Genomic DNA, 17,886 nt, shown 5'->3' on the forward strand with positions numbered 1-17,886 from the left:
GGGGCAAAACTCTTCCATGACAGTGGCTTTGGTTAAGAGATCTTTTTTCTCTGCACACAAGCAAGGTCACCCACAGTGAACTGTGTTGACTGAAACCAGTTTTGGTATTTCCTTTTGCAAACTGCTTCTAGAGCAGAACATTTCTGCTACAAACCAATCACTGATCCCCAGCTGTACTTACTCCTTTGATATAAAGTACATGTCCTGGAGGTCCAGGGGGCCCTGGGGGCCCAGGCAAACCAGGAAGGCCCTGGTAAGAGAAAGTGAAAGAAGGAAGATATTAGACCAAAAATAAACTCCAGTTGCAAACTGGAACACCTGAAGCACTGCATATTGAAATTAAATTAAAGACAGTATATCTCTTATCCAAGGAAAATTAGGTATTCTACACAGATCTAGAGCTCTCAAGACTACTAAGATTCATAAATTTTCAAGTGCCAGTCAGATATGTACATGCTAATTGGCAACCCTGAGGACCCCTGCTAGACTGGAGGCATGACGGCCTTTTACAAAAAATGTGTGTCAGCTCTTTACTGTGTAATTTGAAAACTTGGCACAAGGCTGTGTTCACCTTTCTGTCCACATCAATACAACTTTCTGTATGGTGACATATATAATCACATCAATAATTAGAGATTCATTAGCTTTTATCTTCCCTGAGCACTCCAGGAAGGACAACTAGAACATGTAGCCAATTTTATTTGCTTATTTGCCTTTATCTGTCAGGTGTACCTCATCTAGTGATACTTGCTACAATAGCTTTTGTGTGGTTAAGGCAGGCAATCCAGAAAACTAACTTTAATATTGCTTGAAGATATGGAGGAAAGGAAAGGAAAATCTACTCTCATATTTTCTGTCAGTGGGTAGTAATTTTTCTGTCATTCTCTTCCAATTAGAATTTGTCTAATTTATCTGATTTCTCTTTCCAGGAACTGGAAAACTTCCAGAGGTGTAAGCCACATTCAATACCTGGTCTTTTTTCACTGTGGAGATACTTAAATACTTACCAGTTCTGGGAAGATAGTTACCAATTCTCAGTCTCCCTGCTACTCAAATAAAGCAATATCATCCCACTTATATTTATTGTCTAGCTAGACAAGACACTTGTGCCTTGTAGTTTGTGTGCCATATTTTTTTTCTTTTGAACAAAGTAGAACCAGAGGCTTCCTACAACAGAATCCACTTACAAAAATTGCTCTGCTGAAATGTGGTGATACTGACTTTATCCTAACACAGTAACAAACCCTTGTATTTTTTTTCAGCGTTATCTCTGATGCAGATGAAATAGCACTAGCTGCTGATGTGGCATGGGTACCAATATTCCTAGCACAGATTGTCCCATGACATAAGAACAACCACACAAATTACTCTGCTATTGTGAAGCTCATTGTTTATGCTCAGCAGTGCTAGTTGTTGTGTGGTCTAGTCTCAACACTTGTCATGAGACAACCTGTCTGAAATCTTTTCATGAGAACAGAGTTGCAGCAACAGGAGCTTGGTTCATCACTTGTCATTCCACAATTACAGGTTGTAGGTGAGTATGGATATGCTGTCATCTGTGCAGAGGTCATTATTTTGGATACATGTAACTGTAGGAGGTAGCAGGTATTAGTGAGTATCTCCTTGTTAGTAAAGTGATACCACTTCCCTGTAGTATGCTCAAGTGCTGTTTGTATCTGGGCTAGAAAGCTCAGAGCCTGTGGGAGTATCTTCGCATCATGAGAGGTCACATTGGTGACCTGGATCAGGAAGTCCTTGATATATATAAAAGAACTGGAAATCCAAATCCTTTGCTATTTGAAGCTGCTATGGTAGCAGTGAATGACACACATAAGGGTTACACCTGGGAGATTACACAACTATGTGTATCTGAAAGAACTGCCCAGAATAACCCAGAAGATGACTTTTCAATGACTACTGCTAGACAGGAAAAGTAGCAGAAACACAATTATTTCTAGAATGTGTCAGGATTTTAGTCCCATCATCATTTGAAAGGAATCAGACTTCAGATTTTAACAGATTTTATTTTTCAACTAGTTGAAATACAAAAAACTTACATTGAATGCTTCACCTCGATCACCTTTCACACCTCTCAGTCCATTCAGCCCTGGACGGCCCTGAAATAAGTAAAAATAATTTAGTACGTGTCAGAAGCAAGCTTTTCCATCTTTATCCCACAACAGAGCATAATACATACTGGGCGTCCTGGGAAACCAAGTTCCCCCTTGGGTCCAGTGGGTCCTATTGGTCCCTGAACAAAAAAGAAAATGCGATTATGGGCCATTTTGTTGACCTATATTTGATTATTTAGAATAAGAGACATAGTCTTATATCTACATTAAAAATCAGTCTGTGATTGCCTGTAGAGACTGCATAGAATGTTCTCTCTGGTTGCTCTACTGAGTGATCTCAGAAGCTTGTAACAGTCAGATCTGGTTTGGAAAAGACCCCCTATCTGAAATGAAGTCTGAATTCCCAGCTCCTTTGAGGGTGTACAATTCAAAACTGACTCACTATCTGTTGAAGAAAAATTAAATGCATCAGTTAGGAAAAGAAAAAGAAAATAGAGACATATGCTTTGTTCCTCTTATTCCCCCCCCCCCCTTTTTTTTTTCTAATTATTTTTGAATCGGCCTCTGTGAGGAAATGTCTGTGGATTGGCCTAAGAATTTATGCAGTGCCAGGCTTCTACTTGCCTCTCACCAGCCTGGGTTTGTGGATTCATAGAGCTGATAGTTGAAACAGAATCGTTCCTTCTTTATAGAAGTTTGACTGACTCACCAGGCTCCACAAAGTAATACAAGCTACTGCAAAAGGAGTGGACAAGCAGGCTGCCTGGGAAAGGTGGTTCAGAACTATGGATGACGTATAATGGGGCATTTGCAAGCATGCAGCCTCTAGGCACCCTGCAAGCGATCAACAAAAAGCAGCAAATCTGAGGTTCTACAAACTTTCAACTGCTGTCAGCTTCCTGAAACTCACCAAAACCACAAATGTCTAGACAACCTCTTTACATATGTGTCAGCTTTTCTGGTTTCATTTCCTTTTTTCAGTCTGCTGAAATGCTGAGATTCTCCTTTTTGTACTATGTGTTAGGTAATCTTTCTGTAGATCTCACAAGGATACATCACTTACATGTGACAGTGGGTGTGTTTAACCCTTCACATTTTATTTCAGTGAAAAGTGATATGTACATTAATGAAAAATTTTTCTGATGAAGAAGATAATTTCTCTAGCTGAAATTCATGGATTAACTGTTGTAATTTTTATCCTGCTGAAACTGAAGACTGGATTAGGCCTGAAATTCATAAGCAGTGACCATATGAACATATTAATTTATAATGTCACCACTGTAATCAGAATTTAAAGCTCACTAATGTCAACTGAAACTGCTTGAAGGTGGTAAGACTTTTATTAATCTTCTACTTTATTTCCTGTTTGAAGGTAATTCCTGCCCACGTGACCGTAGTTAATGCCTGTGTCTCAATCAGGCAAGAGACTGCTGGTGAACTGGCAGATGTGAATTTCAATATTATGCCCCAAGATGTCAAAATTCAACCTTTCCACATCCAATAATGAGGTTTGAAAAAAAAAAAATCCAAAATGCTATGAAACATTTTCCTGTTTCATGCTCTGGTATGTGAACCTTTAAAGATTATGTAAATCTGAACTTTAATCAGCAGTGAGGCTGATTAGAAATAGATTTCTTTTTTAGTTTAAATAAAGAGCAGTATTTGATCCCATGCTTTAACTGGGATTTCAAATAAACATTAACAATGTGAGTGTTGACTAAGCTGGGCCCACCTTTACTATTTTCTCTAAGTGCCAGCCCCGTCTGCCAGGTGTTAGCAACTCCCCAAGACAGAAGCCAGCAGTCACAGCTAGAAGTGAAAGAAGGAAGCAAGGAGGCCACAGGAGTCTGCTTGCCGTGAAAGGAAATTTCATTTACAATAGCACAGTAGATTTGGACAGACTGACACTGCGCTTCTTACTAAGTGCTCTCCTTCAGTGAAACAGTGCCATTTGCTTCACTGACAGGGAACAGCATAATCCAACATAATCCAGCATAATCCATCATGTAAAAAGTTCTCATTTCTCCTATGGCAGGAACTTGGAAGTCTGCCTCTTCTGCTTTTGCCAGCAATTGTATTGACCTCCTGACTATCCCTAGTTCTCATCTGCCAAACTCCTACTTCTCTGTAGGTCCTTGTGATCCTGGCTCTTGTGATCCTATATTCTGCCCAGCTGAAGTCTCAAAAAGGAGCAGAGCAATGACTAGGGATTTGATTTTAAATTCTGGAAATTTGTGTACGAGTCTAAGAGCAGAGAGGAACAATCAGAGTCCCCCGCTACCTCAAAGTTGTACTTGGGCCAGAGACACACTTGCAGCAAACAGAATCATTGCACTAAAACCTTTGCTAAGTCATGTATCAGAGTCTCTGGCCCAGCACTTGAAGTCTGTATATTTTTTTCTGCACAGGACTGTAACTACAAAGGAATTTTTTTTCTATGGGACAACAGCAAACTGTATCACCCCTATTAGCAGTGATGTAACTGCTAATTAACAAGAGATCTGAGCTAAAAAGAGAACTTGCTGAGCAAAGCCTTGAGACAGGCTCCACTTTCCTGAAGTGTAACCATTCCCACCAGTGCTGGCAAGAACTTCCTTGTCTGCATGCTGAGCTGTATGAAGCATCTTCTGGTAGTACAAAAGGAGATGTAAAACACAGAGTTTGCAGCTGAGAGGAAAAGGACATATAGGCAAGGATGCAGGATGCACAGCAAGTAGCAGTGAATACAAGACAGAACGTGAGAAATTCCAAATAAATATGAGCAATTTTTTTTTTTACTCCAAAGTTTGTCAAATGTCTTGAATGTGCTGCCCAGACAGGTTGTGGAATTTCTATCCTAAGAGTTGTTGAAAACTTCACTTGACAAGTTCCTGGGTTAAAGAGACCTGCTCCAGGCAGTGATATGCATGAGTTCATCTCTGAAGTTCACTTTCATTCAAAGTTATTCTGCATCAAGTTGAAAGGGTAGATCATCTTACAGTCATATGAGGAGGAGAGGAGCGTCCTATCTGGTAAGTTAGGATAGCCTCCTCAGGATGTTTTGATACACAGTAATTAAGAAAGCAGTTACTCAGCACACCCAATTAGCCACTTTTGAAGACTACAGAAACAGATGTAAAAATCTCCTACGCACCTTGGTGTGCAGAAATGTCAACACCTACTAACATTCACTAAGGCACAACAGTGACCAGGCTATGTCAAAAGGAGAAGAAAAGAAACATCCTTGACATCCTTGATTTTTGGAATACTAGACTAGAAGAAATTGACGCCTAACACTGCTAAGTCTGGGCAACTGTTCTTATTTTATAACTATTATCTTGTGCTTTCTTACAACCTTCTATGTCCAGTCAAAAGTATTACACCAAATACTTGAAAGAAGGCCTCTAAATTCTGATTTTGGTACATGGTCTTACTCGACTGACTGGTGTGCAGCTTTCTCAGAATCCAGCACAGTTGCAATTTATTGGCATTGACAGAAATAGAGCTGATGCAGTTAGTTGATTTAATGTAAATCATATACAGAGAATGATTTAGGTGGAAAGAGAGAAATCCTCTTGCACAACCTCTTGCTCACAAGTCAAACTTGTAAATTAGGCTTGTAGTTTAGGTCATGCCACTCAACACCTTGTTTCAGAATCCATCATCTCTCTGGGCACCTATTTCTGTGTTTAATCACTTTTAACATGAATTTTTGTCTATATCTAGGTGAAATTTCCCTTGCTGGAACTTGTGATCTTTGTTACTTGTCTTTTTCCTGTACGCCTCTGAGAAGGACCTGACATGTTTTATGATGCCCTTTCAGCGTGCAGCAGGGACCAATTTAAAGCTCCTCTCAATCTTTTATCTTCAGGGCTAAACAAACTTAGTTCACTCAGATTCATAAGTCATGTAAGTTTCTTAGCTCTAAAAATATTTCACTGTTGGTTTAGGTAGTTATAGATACATTTGTTCTACCAGAATCTAAACTCTGCATCATCAGCAATTCACAGCGTCACATATGTAAGAAACACATTATTTTCTGAAGGACATTGATCACCCTGAAGCATGAATACTTCTTATTATCCCAATTCAGAAGGAATGAAAAGCTAAACCAAACTATCTTTACATTTACTAATATCTGTAAGGCCCAAGCAAAATTAAAAAAAAAAAAAAAAAAAAAAAAAAAAAAAATTCTTTGGAATCATCTTACCACTGGTCCCACTGGTCCCACCACTCCAGCTTCACCCTGTTGAGGACCGACACAGAGAGAGCAATGACAAGGAGAATTCTGCAATGTCTAACATAGGTAGCTGGTAATATGGCCACCAAATAATTTTGGAGGAACACAACACAGTATTAGCTCACCTTCTCCCCTTTTCTTCCTAATAACTCAGTTAAAGATCCATCAGCAGAAATGATAGCTCCTGGTTCTCCCTTTTCACCCTGCAATTATCAGAGTAATTACTGTTTACGAAGCAGCTCCCAGTGAATCAGAAGGAGTCAAAGCAGCATTACTTTTGTTTGAAGCATGGCAGATTAGTCATGCTGTGATATCAAACATAAAGCGATATCATTATGAGTAGGGTGAATCTTGATTCTGAGGAAGAAAATAGATGATCTTTCTTAAAACATAATACACTACACTAAAAATATCTCCCTGAGATGAATTAGTTCTTATTAAAACCAAAAAACCAAAAAACAAAAAAACCCCCCCAATCCTTAAATTGCTCTCTAAAGAGTAACTATGTGGAACACTCTGTGTTTCACAAAAGGTCTCTGCCAAAGGCAGACAGGTTATTGGTGTCTTCTTGATGATCAGCAAATCCTGCTGGAAATGCACCATCTCTATAGAGTAGTAAATGTTCAGATTTTACTATCAGGAAAGTGTGAGTTACTCTCTCTATGTGCCTGGCATGATGCAACCTCATTAATGAAGACCAAGTCCCAGCATTCAAACTGTGACCCTCAGCATTCCTATTCTACCACCATGAATTATCACTTCTCAGTGCTAAGCGCATGGTTCCCACTCTGGATCTTTCAGCTGTAACTTTCCACTTCCTATCTCAGGCAGTTTGCTACAGCAAGATCTCATGGAAGAAATCTGTCTTGAAGCTGGCAATTGCATTGCTGATTATAATGACAGCCCAGATTATAGACCTTTCATTGAGCTCTAAGTGCTGTAACTCAGTTCTTCTCACAGGTTCTTAAACCATTGTGAGTTTTTGAAGTCTCCCTGAAGATACTTTGGATATGCTGGAGTCTCCCTAAGGCTTGATGGGCTTCACTGACTTTATCTTCTGTGAGAATTTTACCTCAGGTCCTCTTCTGGACCTGAGGTTGAATTTCATGATCCTTTAAGTAAAATGCTCCTAGGTGTCTGTACAGCTTCACTGTGGTTCCCAAATTTCATCACTCTTGAGCATATTCTGGTGTTCACAGCTCAGAAACACCATCAGATATATCACTATGTTTTCAGTGAGTCTAGAATTAAATGCTTTCAAAGCTTTTTGTTCTTGCCAGTGTGGACATCAGAAGCGTAAAAAAAAAAAAAAAAAAAAAAAAAAAAAAAAAAAAAAAAAGAAGGGGGGGAAAAAAAAAAAGCGCACCAACCAAAAAACAAAAGTAAAAACCTCCACAACCTAAACCAAAAATCTACCAACTGGTTTTAAGGTTGATCTTGATCATTTAATGCACTCTGTAAAAGAACAGGAAACCTTATGATAAGCAAGGACTGATATCTGTGGCCTGAGAAGTTTCCTTCTGAGCAATGTTGTACATTTGCTACCCCATTTAAATCATAATTAACCATTTCCAAATCTTCCTATTGTGAGAATGTGAGCTCAGTTACTTAGAAAGAATAGGCAGAAAGTATTTCTGTTTTTCATGTTTGGCATCCCCAAGGTATTAGATGTTCCTCTCCCCTGTTTCCCGGAGGAAGGATAGGAAGGAGTAGCTGCAGTATTTACAAAAGAGCAGAGTCAGTCTTTAGTAACCTCTCAGCAGCGCTATGACATACACACTTTTTGTGGAGAAACAAGAGAAAGAATCCTGAGAAGAGAACTCCTCAAGCCTTATACTTTCTTTGTGAATTGAAAATTGCACTCTTCATTCTGTAGGAGGAAAAGTCCTCTCTGGCATAGGAAGAAGAAAACATTGATTTCCCTCTGCGCCACCCCCCCCCCCCCCCCCCCCCCCCCCCCCGGCATTTTGGATAGGATCCCAGGATGTCAGCACAGCAATCAGCTGACAAGAAGAGGTCACTTCATGTTTAATGTTTAAAGAGACTTAATCTGATAAGTGCATACTGCACTGATGAATTTCAACACTATTAGCTCTTGATGGGATTATATCAAGGGATGACATTTGGCATTTTCACATTCTACCTAGAACATTTTTCAGATTAACTTACTAAAATCACAATTCCTACCAAAATTAGAATCATTAAACTTTTAATGTCACTATGTACTTGTCATCTAACACATTTCTCAGCATCTACTTTCCCCTATGCATTTTTTCATACCTGTTGTCCTTTAGGTCCTTGTGATCCAGGCAAACCAGTATCACCCTTTGGACCCTGAGGGCCCTAGGCAAAAAGAGGTACATAAATCCAGGGTGATATTTGTGAGGAATATGGAGATAGTCCATTTTACTAACTGTAATTTTAAATTACTGTCAAACTTCAAATTAAATCTCTGGTTGCAATCTAAGAATTCTTAGAAGACTAAATTGCTTTCTGAATCAAGTTATTCCATATCAGATATCACATAAGGAAAATCTTTTAAAAAGACCAAAATGACAAATCCCTGATGTTTATCACAGTGTAGATGATACCCACATTCACAAACAGAAATATGCAAACATTAATAAGAGTGGAAATTCAATGTAAAATCCTGTATTTTGTCTGTAGTCAATCATTTCTCTCTCCATGATCATTCAGCCAGACTGATTTTCAACAGAATTACTGAAGGTATGTTTTTAACAGTATGTTAACAAAAAAAAAAGAAAAAAAAAGGAGCATAGGAAATAGAGTTTATCTATTTGAAAACAAGATGATTTCTTTATCTGTTTTGTGGGGAAAGCATTCTCCTCAGATCAAGTTGTACTTTACAGTCTTCCAAAAGCTGACAGAGGCATTTTTTGCACACCAAGATCTAAACTCAGGTCTACATGATTTAGTCAAGACGTAAATAAAAAACAAGAGGTGAGAACAAGAATGGCATTTTCACGTCTATAGAAATTCTATAAAGGATGGAGACTAAGAATTCATTATATCACTTTCTAAATGTTATCAGCCCTTTTTCAAATGAAATGTATTTTTAAGGAGTCTTTTTCCCCTGCTTCTTTGGTTTTCTAGGCAGTCCACAGTACTTAGGACTTAGCAAGCAACCTGCAGAATTTTGGGCCATTTGCTAGAATTTTGTTAACATCTTTTGTCAGCTTTCTCAGTTTTCTCCTTAATTGTTCTCAGGCAATAGACAAAGGATCCTGAGACCATATGCATGCTCTGAACTGTAGAACAATCAGAACAAGGGAAAGTAATTCCATCACATTACACAGAATATGAATAGAATAATTAGAATGATATTATCTGACATCAGAAAAATTAGAATGATACTATCTGAAGTCATAAACCAAATAGTCACAGAATCACAGAATATTCTGAGTTGGAAGAGACCTACAAGGATCGTCAAAGTCCAACTCTTGGCTCTGCCCAGGACATCCCAACAGTCACATCATGTGCCTGAGAGCATTGTCTAAACACTGCTTGAACTCTGTTAGTTTTGGTGCTGTGACCATTTCCCAGGGGAGCCTTTTCCAGTGCCCAAAAAACCTGTCAGTTTTCCTAATATCCAGCCTACACTTCCCCTGACACAACTTCAGGCCATTCCCTCGGGTCCTATCTCTGGTCATCAGAGAGTAGAGAGCAGTGTCTGCCCCTCCTCTTCCCCTCACAAGGAAGTTATAGACTGCGATGAGGTCTCCTCTCAGTCTCCTCCCGGCTGAACAGACCAAGTGACCTCAGCTGCTCCTCACACGCCTTCCCTTCAAGGCTCTTCATCATGTTTATAGCCCTCCTTTGGACACTTTCTAGCAGTTTAACGCCTTTCTTATATTGTGGCACCCAAAACTGCCCCCAGGTCTTGAGGTGAGGCTGCCCCAGTAGAAAGCATAGAGAGACAATCCCCTCTCTTGCCCAGCTGGTGATGCTGTGCCCGATGTACCCAGGACATGGATTGCCCTCCTGGCTTCCAGGGCACTGCTCAGATTCAGCTTGCCATTGACCAAGACCCCAGGACCCTTTCCACAGCACTGCCCTCCAGCATCTCATTCCCTGGTCTATATGCACAGCCAGGAAGATTCCATCCCAGTGCAGAATCTGGTGCTTTCCCTTGTTGAACAGCTGGTGATCCTTCAGCCTTCTGTGCAGGCTCTTTCTGCCTTGAAGGGACATAACAGATCCTACCAATTTTTTAACATCTGCAAATTGGCATCCCTCCAAGTCCTGTGTCTAAGTTGTTAATAAAGATGTTTATACATGTTTGTATGGCAGTCTGAGCACAATAGGTAGGTAGCTTAGCAAAAGGCACCTTTTGATACTCTGGTTGTGAAATGCTTACATTTTATAAAAAATCGTAAGTATTTCCTAAAGGATAAAATAAAAAGGGTACACCTTATAGGGCTTTCCTGTGTTCTGTAGTGGTGACAAAAAAGCCTGAGGAATAATGCAGTTACATATGTATATGCAGGTAACTTTTAGAAGTCAATTTGTTCTATTTGTTTCTTCTATATGGTATAGGTCTTTCCTTAGATAGTAATTTTCCATGAACTACACCCTGATTTAAACTACAGAACTGACACTGAGATAAGCTATCAGAGTATACTTCATTTCCAACAGAATAAATTTCCACTTGGTTGGTAACTTGCTAAGACCTGCTGTGTCCTATATGAAAATTTATTAGACTTCATGCAAATTGTGTTCAATATACATTTTTATATATATTTAACTAGATTGAAAAATGTTTAAAAATCCTAGGAAATACTTTTAAATCCTAAGCAATTAATATATACAGGAAATCCTGGTAGACCGGGCTTGCCATCTGGCCCCTACAGAATTAAAAAATGTACCCCCTTACAAACACGTATTACAGACTGCCAAAACTAAGAATGCACTTTTCACGTATTGCGAGATAGTGAATATCAACACATCTGCTACTGAATTAAGAACTTCACTCAGTTGACAGTAGAAGTGTGAACCTCCACAATGACCTATGCTTCTAATGTAGCATTTACTTTCAAAAACTATTGAGACAGACATACAGAAAAGAATGAAAAAGGATGACATTTTCTACGTATTAACGACATACAACCATTATTCAGCTTCCTCTGAATCTTTTCCAGATGCTGGCATAGAGATCACAGTAGTCATCCACTTTTCCTGGATGTCTTTGGATAGGAAACAGAGAGTGTAGTAGGCTGTGAATAGACTCACAGATTGGGATTTGTATTGGGCACATTTAAGATTGCCCTGCTGTGGTAACTGCAGAAGACTCTTTAATTCTGGTTCAGATCAGTAGGATGTGTATTTCCCCACCCACTATTAGACTGCACCTCTCTCCTGACTAGGGTTAGAGCTTTGAGACTTTCTCACTGCAACTGCTCTTCAAGCTATAGGACCTACTTCTTTTTGTGGGAATATGACTCCAACATCTGTCATAAAACAAAAGGTTTGAAGTACCTCATACTTGCCATACTATCCTGGCATCCTATTATGGCCAGGGATTAGGGGAACCAGGTCTTTGAGAAATACACGAAAATACTCTCCCATGAAAACTGTTTAGTTTTCATTAGCCATTAGCATGGCTGGATGCAGCCACAATAACATGAAGTTGTCCTATGGTACACAAGTGGGAAAGAGCAATGCTAGGCTAGCAGAAAAAGGTTACAAGCTGCTGCTGGAGCTAATGCCCTTCTTCCCAGTTCAATGGCAGATTCAGTAAATATTTGGTTTGGGACAGCTGTAATAATAAGATACAAAGTTTTTGCAAACTTAAACTATTTAGAGTGAAATTCTGCTATTGGCTATGAACATTCTGACTATCCTTGTTTCATCAGGGATTGAATGTGGGGGAGATCACTGTGCTCACCAACAGGACAACAGATAAAATGAAATACACAAACAAGAATTCACAAATGAAACTAGCTGTAAAATAAGTTGCTTAATTTGTGGTGGTTAAGATTTTGCAAATTGGGCAAGTTTGAATACAGACTCCACGGCTTGGAAAAGGTAGATTTCTCTTTGGATTCAGTCCTAGGAACTTGAAATCATTACCAAGAAGTATTCAGGATTTCAAATATTTGACTGAACTATTTTGCAGCTAGAAGAGAACCTGAATTTCACATTTGTTGTTCCCTCATGAAATTCTGAGTTTTCATTCACAGCTATAACTTGTGTGAGACTAAACTCATACACAGAAGCCTAGCATTTCTAGTTCTCAAGCAGAACTGAGCAAAATACTTTTTATCCCAATGCTTTGTGACTTGAAAAATAAGAAGGAAAAAATGGAAGAAATGCAAATTTTGGTCTCTATTTTTGCAACAGTTATATATTTCTGTAATTCATATAGTTCAAAATCAGAGATAAGCCAATTTCTTTATCTCATACAAATGTGTAAAAGTAGTTTGTTCACACAGAATTCAGTTCTGTCTGAAAGTACTTCCACAGAGTTTGGTGCTGAAGTTCGCAGAAACACAATCCTAAAGTATAAGAAACTCATCTCTACTTGATACTCAAAAGGAGACATTGAAGACAGAGGAAATCTGAAGTTTTAATAAAGCAGCATATACTCACTGGAGGCCCAAGCAGTCCTTTAATTTCAGTAAAACTAAAAATTCCATCTGTGTCATTGAGAAGTAACTAAAAAGGGGGTTAAGAAAGGTTATTTCAAAATGCTTATCTGAGGCACACACACATTTTTAGAAATGTAAAGTTATCTCTTTATAACTATGAGAAACCAAATATAAATAAGGCCACAGAAATTTTCTAATTTTCTTTATACATCTGGAATAACAAAACCTAGAATTTCTTTTACATTTCTTCTGTTAAGATCTTAGAATATTTTCAGAAATTTTGTTAACTTACTCACGATTTGAATTTGAAAGCTATGACACCAAATTTTGCAGCCTGAAGCCATTTCTCCTCAGTAAGATAAAGATCAAATGGAGGGTTTATGCTCCAGTATGGCACTGGCATTCTATGATGGTGAATCAGTCTGAGCACACTCATCCTCTCTTGCAGATTTAAAACTTTAATTATATTCTGGACATGTCTGCATCACACCATGCAGTGCCATGCTGCAATTCCCGAGTCAGCACTGATCACACTGCTGTGTCCGAAACTAGCTTGGAACCCCAGACTGTGATGTGGAGCAGCTCTTGCACTACCCAGCTCTGAGTCTCAAAGTGCTTGAACAGCACAGTGTAATTGAACTGCTGTTATCCTGCTTCCTATCCTGGAATTGGTGAGTTCCCCATTACCCCAGGCATTTCTGCACAACTTGATTACAGAATCGTAATAATGAAGGTGGGCAAGGACGTTTGGAACTCTGGTCCAACACTCCTCAGTGAAGGTCTAAATGGGTCAGGTCACTCAGGCACTTGTCCAGTAACCTTTAAGGATGGAGATGCCTCTATTGTTTTTGGCAATCAGAGTAGCTGATCATTGTCAGGGTCAAAAAAGTTTTATTTATATTTAATTGGAATTTCCCTTTTTCCAACTTGGTTCTGTTGCATCTTATAATATTCCATACACCTGCAGGAAGATGCTGCTCCCGTGTTCTCTATATCCTCTGATTGTGTAGTTGCAGATGGAAACAAAGTCTCTCCTTAGTCTGCTTTTCGCCAGGCTGATCAGATCCAGTTCTCTCAGTGCTCTGGTCCCCTGAACATCTTGGCAGCCTTGGATGGGGCTTGTTCCATTATGTCAATGTCTTTCTTGTGTTGGGGATCTCACAGCTGGACACAGTACTCCAGAAACAGTCTTGTGAATGCCAATCACAGCTCCCTGAGTCTATCAGTAGAGCTAATTTTACGCCTACTGTATCATTCTCTTATCCACTTCATAGGTCATTAGTTTGATGGCAAGGCTATGGGAGACTGCATCAGAAGCTTTGCTAAGTCAGGGTCTACAAATTCAGTGCCCTTCCCTTGTCCACAAAGAAGCAGTGGTTTTGATCAGGAACGAACTGCCATTAGTAAATCCATGTTGGCTGCTTCCCATCAGATTATGGTCCTGATGTTATGATTAGGCTTTCATTTTGGTTTCAGATAGTTAACTTTCTGGTTTAAATAGGTGTTCCCAATATTGTATCGCATGGTGTTACAGGACAGTTCAAGACAGACAATATGTCTGTCAGTGCTTGCTCCACATAAATGTTTTAGGTGAAAAGATAAACCTTACTCTTTTATTTTTTATGTAATTTCTTTCATTCCAATGGTCCCATTTGACATTTTAGCCTTGTTTTGGATTCAGAAGTATGTCCTGAATCTCCCTGGAAGCTTGAAATAGTCCATTTGTTTAGCGTGCCATCCATTGCAGTATAAAGCTCTGTGTGAAGAAGCATATTCCCATTCAATGTAATAAAAATCTGAATTTCACAAGGCCAGGACAGGTCGTATCTTCAGGTGATACGGATTTAGTTAGCACATGAATAAACACGTTGTCACTGAGGTTTTGTGAGATTTGAATGCCTCTTTTTCTGTCTGTAACCTTGTGCAAATCAATACTATCACGGTATTTTCCAATATATGTTATGAATACAGTATCCAGGAATTGAGTTTGAAACTACCCTGCTTTGAATAGGAGGTTTGACCATATGACCTCCAGAGATCACTTCCAATATTCTTATGAGTCTCTGAATACTATTTTTCAAATCCAGATCACACATCCTATCCTATCCTATCCTATCCTATCCTATCCTATCCTATCCTATCCTATCCTATCCTATCCTATCCTATCCTATCCATCCTATCCTATCCTATCCATCCTATCCTATCCTATCCTATCCTATCCTATCCTATCCTATCCTATCCTATCCTATCCTATCCTATCCTATCCTATCCTATCCTATCCTATCCTATCCTATCCTATCCTATCCATCCTATCCTATCCTATCCTATCCTATCCTATCCTATCCTATCCTATCCTATCCTATCCTATCCTATCCTATCCTATCCTATCCATCCTATCCTATCCTATCCTATCCTACCATCATCTGAACATGACAGTGTATGGTCAGCTTTCTGTACTTTGAAGTCATGTTGAATAATTCATACAGCTAAAGCTTGCTGCTTCTACTCGGTGCTTGTTTCTGCTCCTTGTCCTCATGTTCTACAAAAACTGCTGGAAAAATTTTCAAGTAAAAATAAAGTTTAGATCCTACCGGCAGCACTCCATCTCCCAGGCTGCATGAACTCTGCTGCACTTTTCAGGGGTAGTATGATGCCCTTGATCCCACTCTATTTCCAGTTCTATATGGCCCATGGCCATATATAGGACATATATAGGTTCTATATAGGACATGGGCTGCTATTTTAATGACAGTAATAAAAAATTCCTGCTGCTGCAATTGCTCTGCTTTATCTGGCGACAGAAATCCAGGAGCCCTGAGTTTACATGGTCTTTTCATTGTGGAATCACTCAGTATTCATTGGTTTTGGGTGCAATCCAAACTTTGGGGAAAGAATCCCAAAGGCTTTGCTGAGATTGGGATCGGGCACATTGTATATTTTACACATACAATTGATCTGCAAGTGGAAATTGTGGCTGGAAGTCAGAAATCTGTACACAATGCTGAAGAAGATTTGAAAACAAAAGGAAAAAGAGTGATGATTAGAGGCAAAGATTGTGCTCTTCACAACCTCCTCCAGGTATATAATTAATTATCTTTGGGTTTGGGTGTGCAAACAGCTTTAATAACAAAAATCCAGCAATATAACTCTTCAACATATTGAATTAGTTTAGCAAATGCTGACTACAATAGTAAGAACAACATCCATAGTTTCTTCACTGTTATGTTTTAGGATGATTGTCCAGGTGTTTCTAAGTAAACCTTCAGCTTTGTATCCAAAAAGCGTGAATATGGCCTTGTTAGAATTATAGAAAGAACAGACTGAACAAAATCTTTTGACATACGCTTTACACCCTCAACATTAAGCTTTCTTTGTGACTTTTACTTGTACCTAAACTATGGATGAACAGTTGCAGACAAAGATAAAGGTTTAGAAGTTTGAAATTTAAATCCAGTAACATTTCTCTATTCAAAATTACTTCTGTACTATACCAAACTAAATTTGTGTGATAAAATCAGCAACAAATATTATGGTTTTCTGGTGATCATGATTCCATTAATGAAATTGCACTAAGTATCAGCAACTATCCTCTGAAAGAGTGAAATAGCCAATAAGAATGAGAAATATTGATGTTAGTGTTTTGGAATATCAAACAGCAGCAAACAGAGGGACACTTTTTAAAAAAAAAAAAAAAAACGAAAACACGATGGGTCAGAGCAGACTTCCTGATCAATCACAGGAAGCAATGGAGGAGGCAGCAAGGACAGGAAGCCTCTGAGACCCACATTGCTGGTGGGAACAGCAGAAGCCTGGATATGGATAGGTTCCACCACAGATCTCAGTTTTGCCCTAACACGTATTTTCATGGTATCAGAAGTGGTTCTTGAAGGAACCAAATCCTCTTCATTCACATAAGGACCAGGTGAAATGAGAAGGAAAACAAGGTCCACTTTTCAGTGCAGCTCAATCAATGTGCTATCAGCCACATACTGGTGAGGCCTGGCCCTGAGCCACAGCTGTCTATGTCAGCTCTGAATATTTCAACAGTGCTGAAACTGCACTAACTCTTTATTTGTTTTTATTTTTGTCAAGCAGCATAAAGTCGGTTTACTTTTAGTCATTTAACCCTTCTTAAGAAAACTTCCTTCCAACTCTGATGGATCAGTCCATTGGACTTCTGTAACCCAAGATGTATTGTTCTTGGCTACACGATGGTTAAATGAATGACCCTGACCTGAAGAGTAACCTCTCTAAGTGCCCTGTGGTTCACTCAGATCACTGATCTCTGCTGCTCTGCCCACATCAAGCCAATATCCACATTACAACAGCTGGGACTGCTATTTATTTTAGTTCTGCAATTCTAACTGCAATTGATAGGCCTGCTTGCAATAGTTCTTTTCCATATTTGAAGCCTACTACAAAAGGTGAGAGACTGAGTCAACAAAATGCACTTGGATAATTTAATGTCTATCTCAGCAAACTTATTGCAAACAAATGTCCTGCTCTTACACAAACATTTGTGAGATAGGAAGAATTCAATGCCATACATAGTGACAAATACTTCCACATATGTTTAATTAACTGTATCAAAATCCAGTACACCAAGTCCTCAGAGAAATCTTCGGATTAACAATACAGAGGATTTGATAGCTCTTGCTGTACTGCCCCAGAACACCTATACTACAAATCTATATAAAACCATAAATGCTTTAATTTTTTTAAAAGAGCTTACTTCTAAACTCCAAAAGTACTTAGAGAAGGAAATAGGTTTCTACATGGATATGTAATACACCTAATGCAATACAGATTCTACCAGGCTCTATACATTTCTGTAATACATAGTAAAAGTAGTTCATACAGGGGATCTGGAGGATTAAGAGGATGCACTTTAGGTTTCTTCAGACATAGCTACATGTTTGACAGATGTGTGGACTGTGACTAGTGCATGTAGGGAGCCATGCAGCCTCCAGCAAGCATCATTATATAA

At 39.0% G+C, this 17,886-nt stretch overlaps 1 protein-coding gene across 4 annotated transcripts in view; it reads right to left on the minus strand.

Annotated features, from left to right (window-relative positions):
- The window catches only part of COL15A1 (collagen type XV alpha 1 chain), a 133,150-nt gene that overhangs the window by 19,278 nt on the left and 95,986 nt on the right, over positions 1 to 17,886 (minus strand). For 3 of the 4 annotated variants that reach the window (XM_040081876.1, XM_040081892.2, XM_040081884.2), the window contains 6 exons: positions 8,572 to 8,634; positions 6,417 to 6,494; positions 6,262 to 6,297; positions 2,198 to 2,251; positions 2,058 to 2,117; positions 182 to 250 (listed from right to left, as the gene is read on the minus strand). In XM_040081876.1, the coding sequence (XP_039937810.1) occupies positions 182 to 250; positions 2,058 to 2,117; positions 2,198 to 2,251; positions 6,262 to 6,297; positions 6,417 to 6,494; positions 8,572 to 8,634 (360 nt within the window). Of the gene's footprint in view, positions 1 to 181; positions 251 to 2,057; positions 2,118 to 2,197; positions 2,252 to 6,261; positions 6,298 to 6,416; positions 6,495 to 8,571; positions 8,635 to 12,900; positions 12,967 to 17,886 lie in introns of all 4 variants that reach the window. The other variant, XM_040081901.1, reaches the window with a different exon arrangement.

This window comes from Hirundo rustica, chromosome 1 (genome assembly GCF_015227805.2).
Source record: "Hirundo rustica isolate bHirRus1 chromosome 1, bHirRus1.pri.v3, whole genome shotgun sequence".
In the NCBI taxonomy this organism is placed as follows: Eukaryota; Metazoa; Chordata; class Aves; order Passeriformes; family Hirundinidae; genus Hirundo; species Hirundo rustica.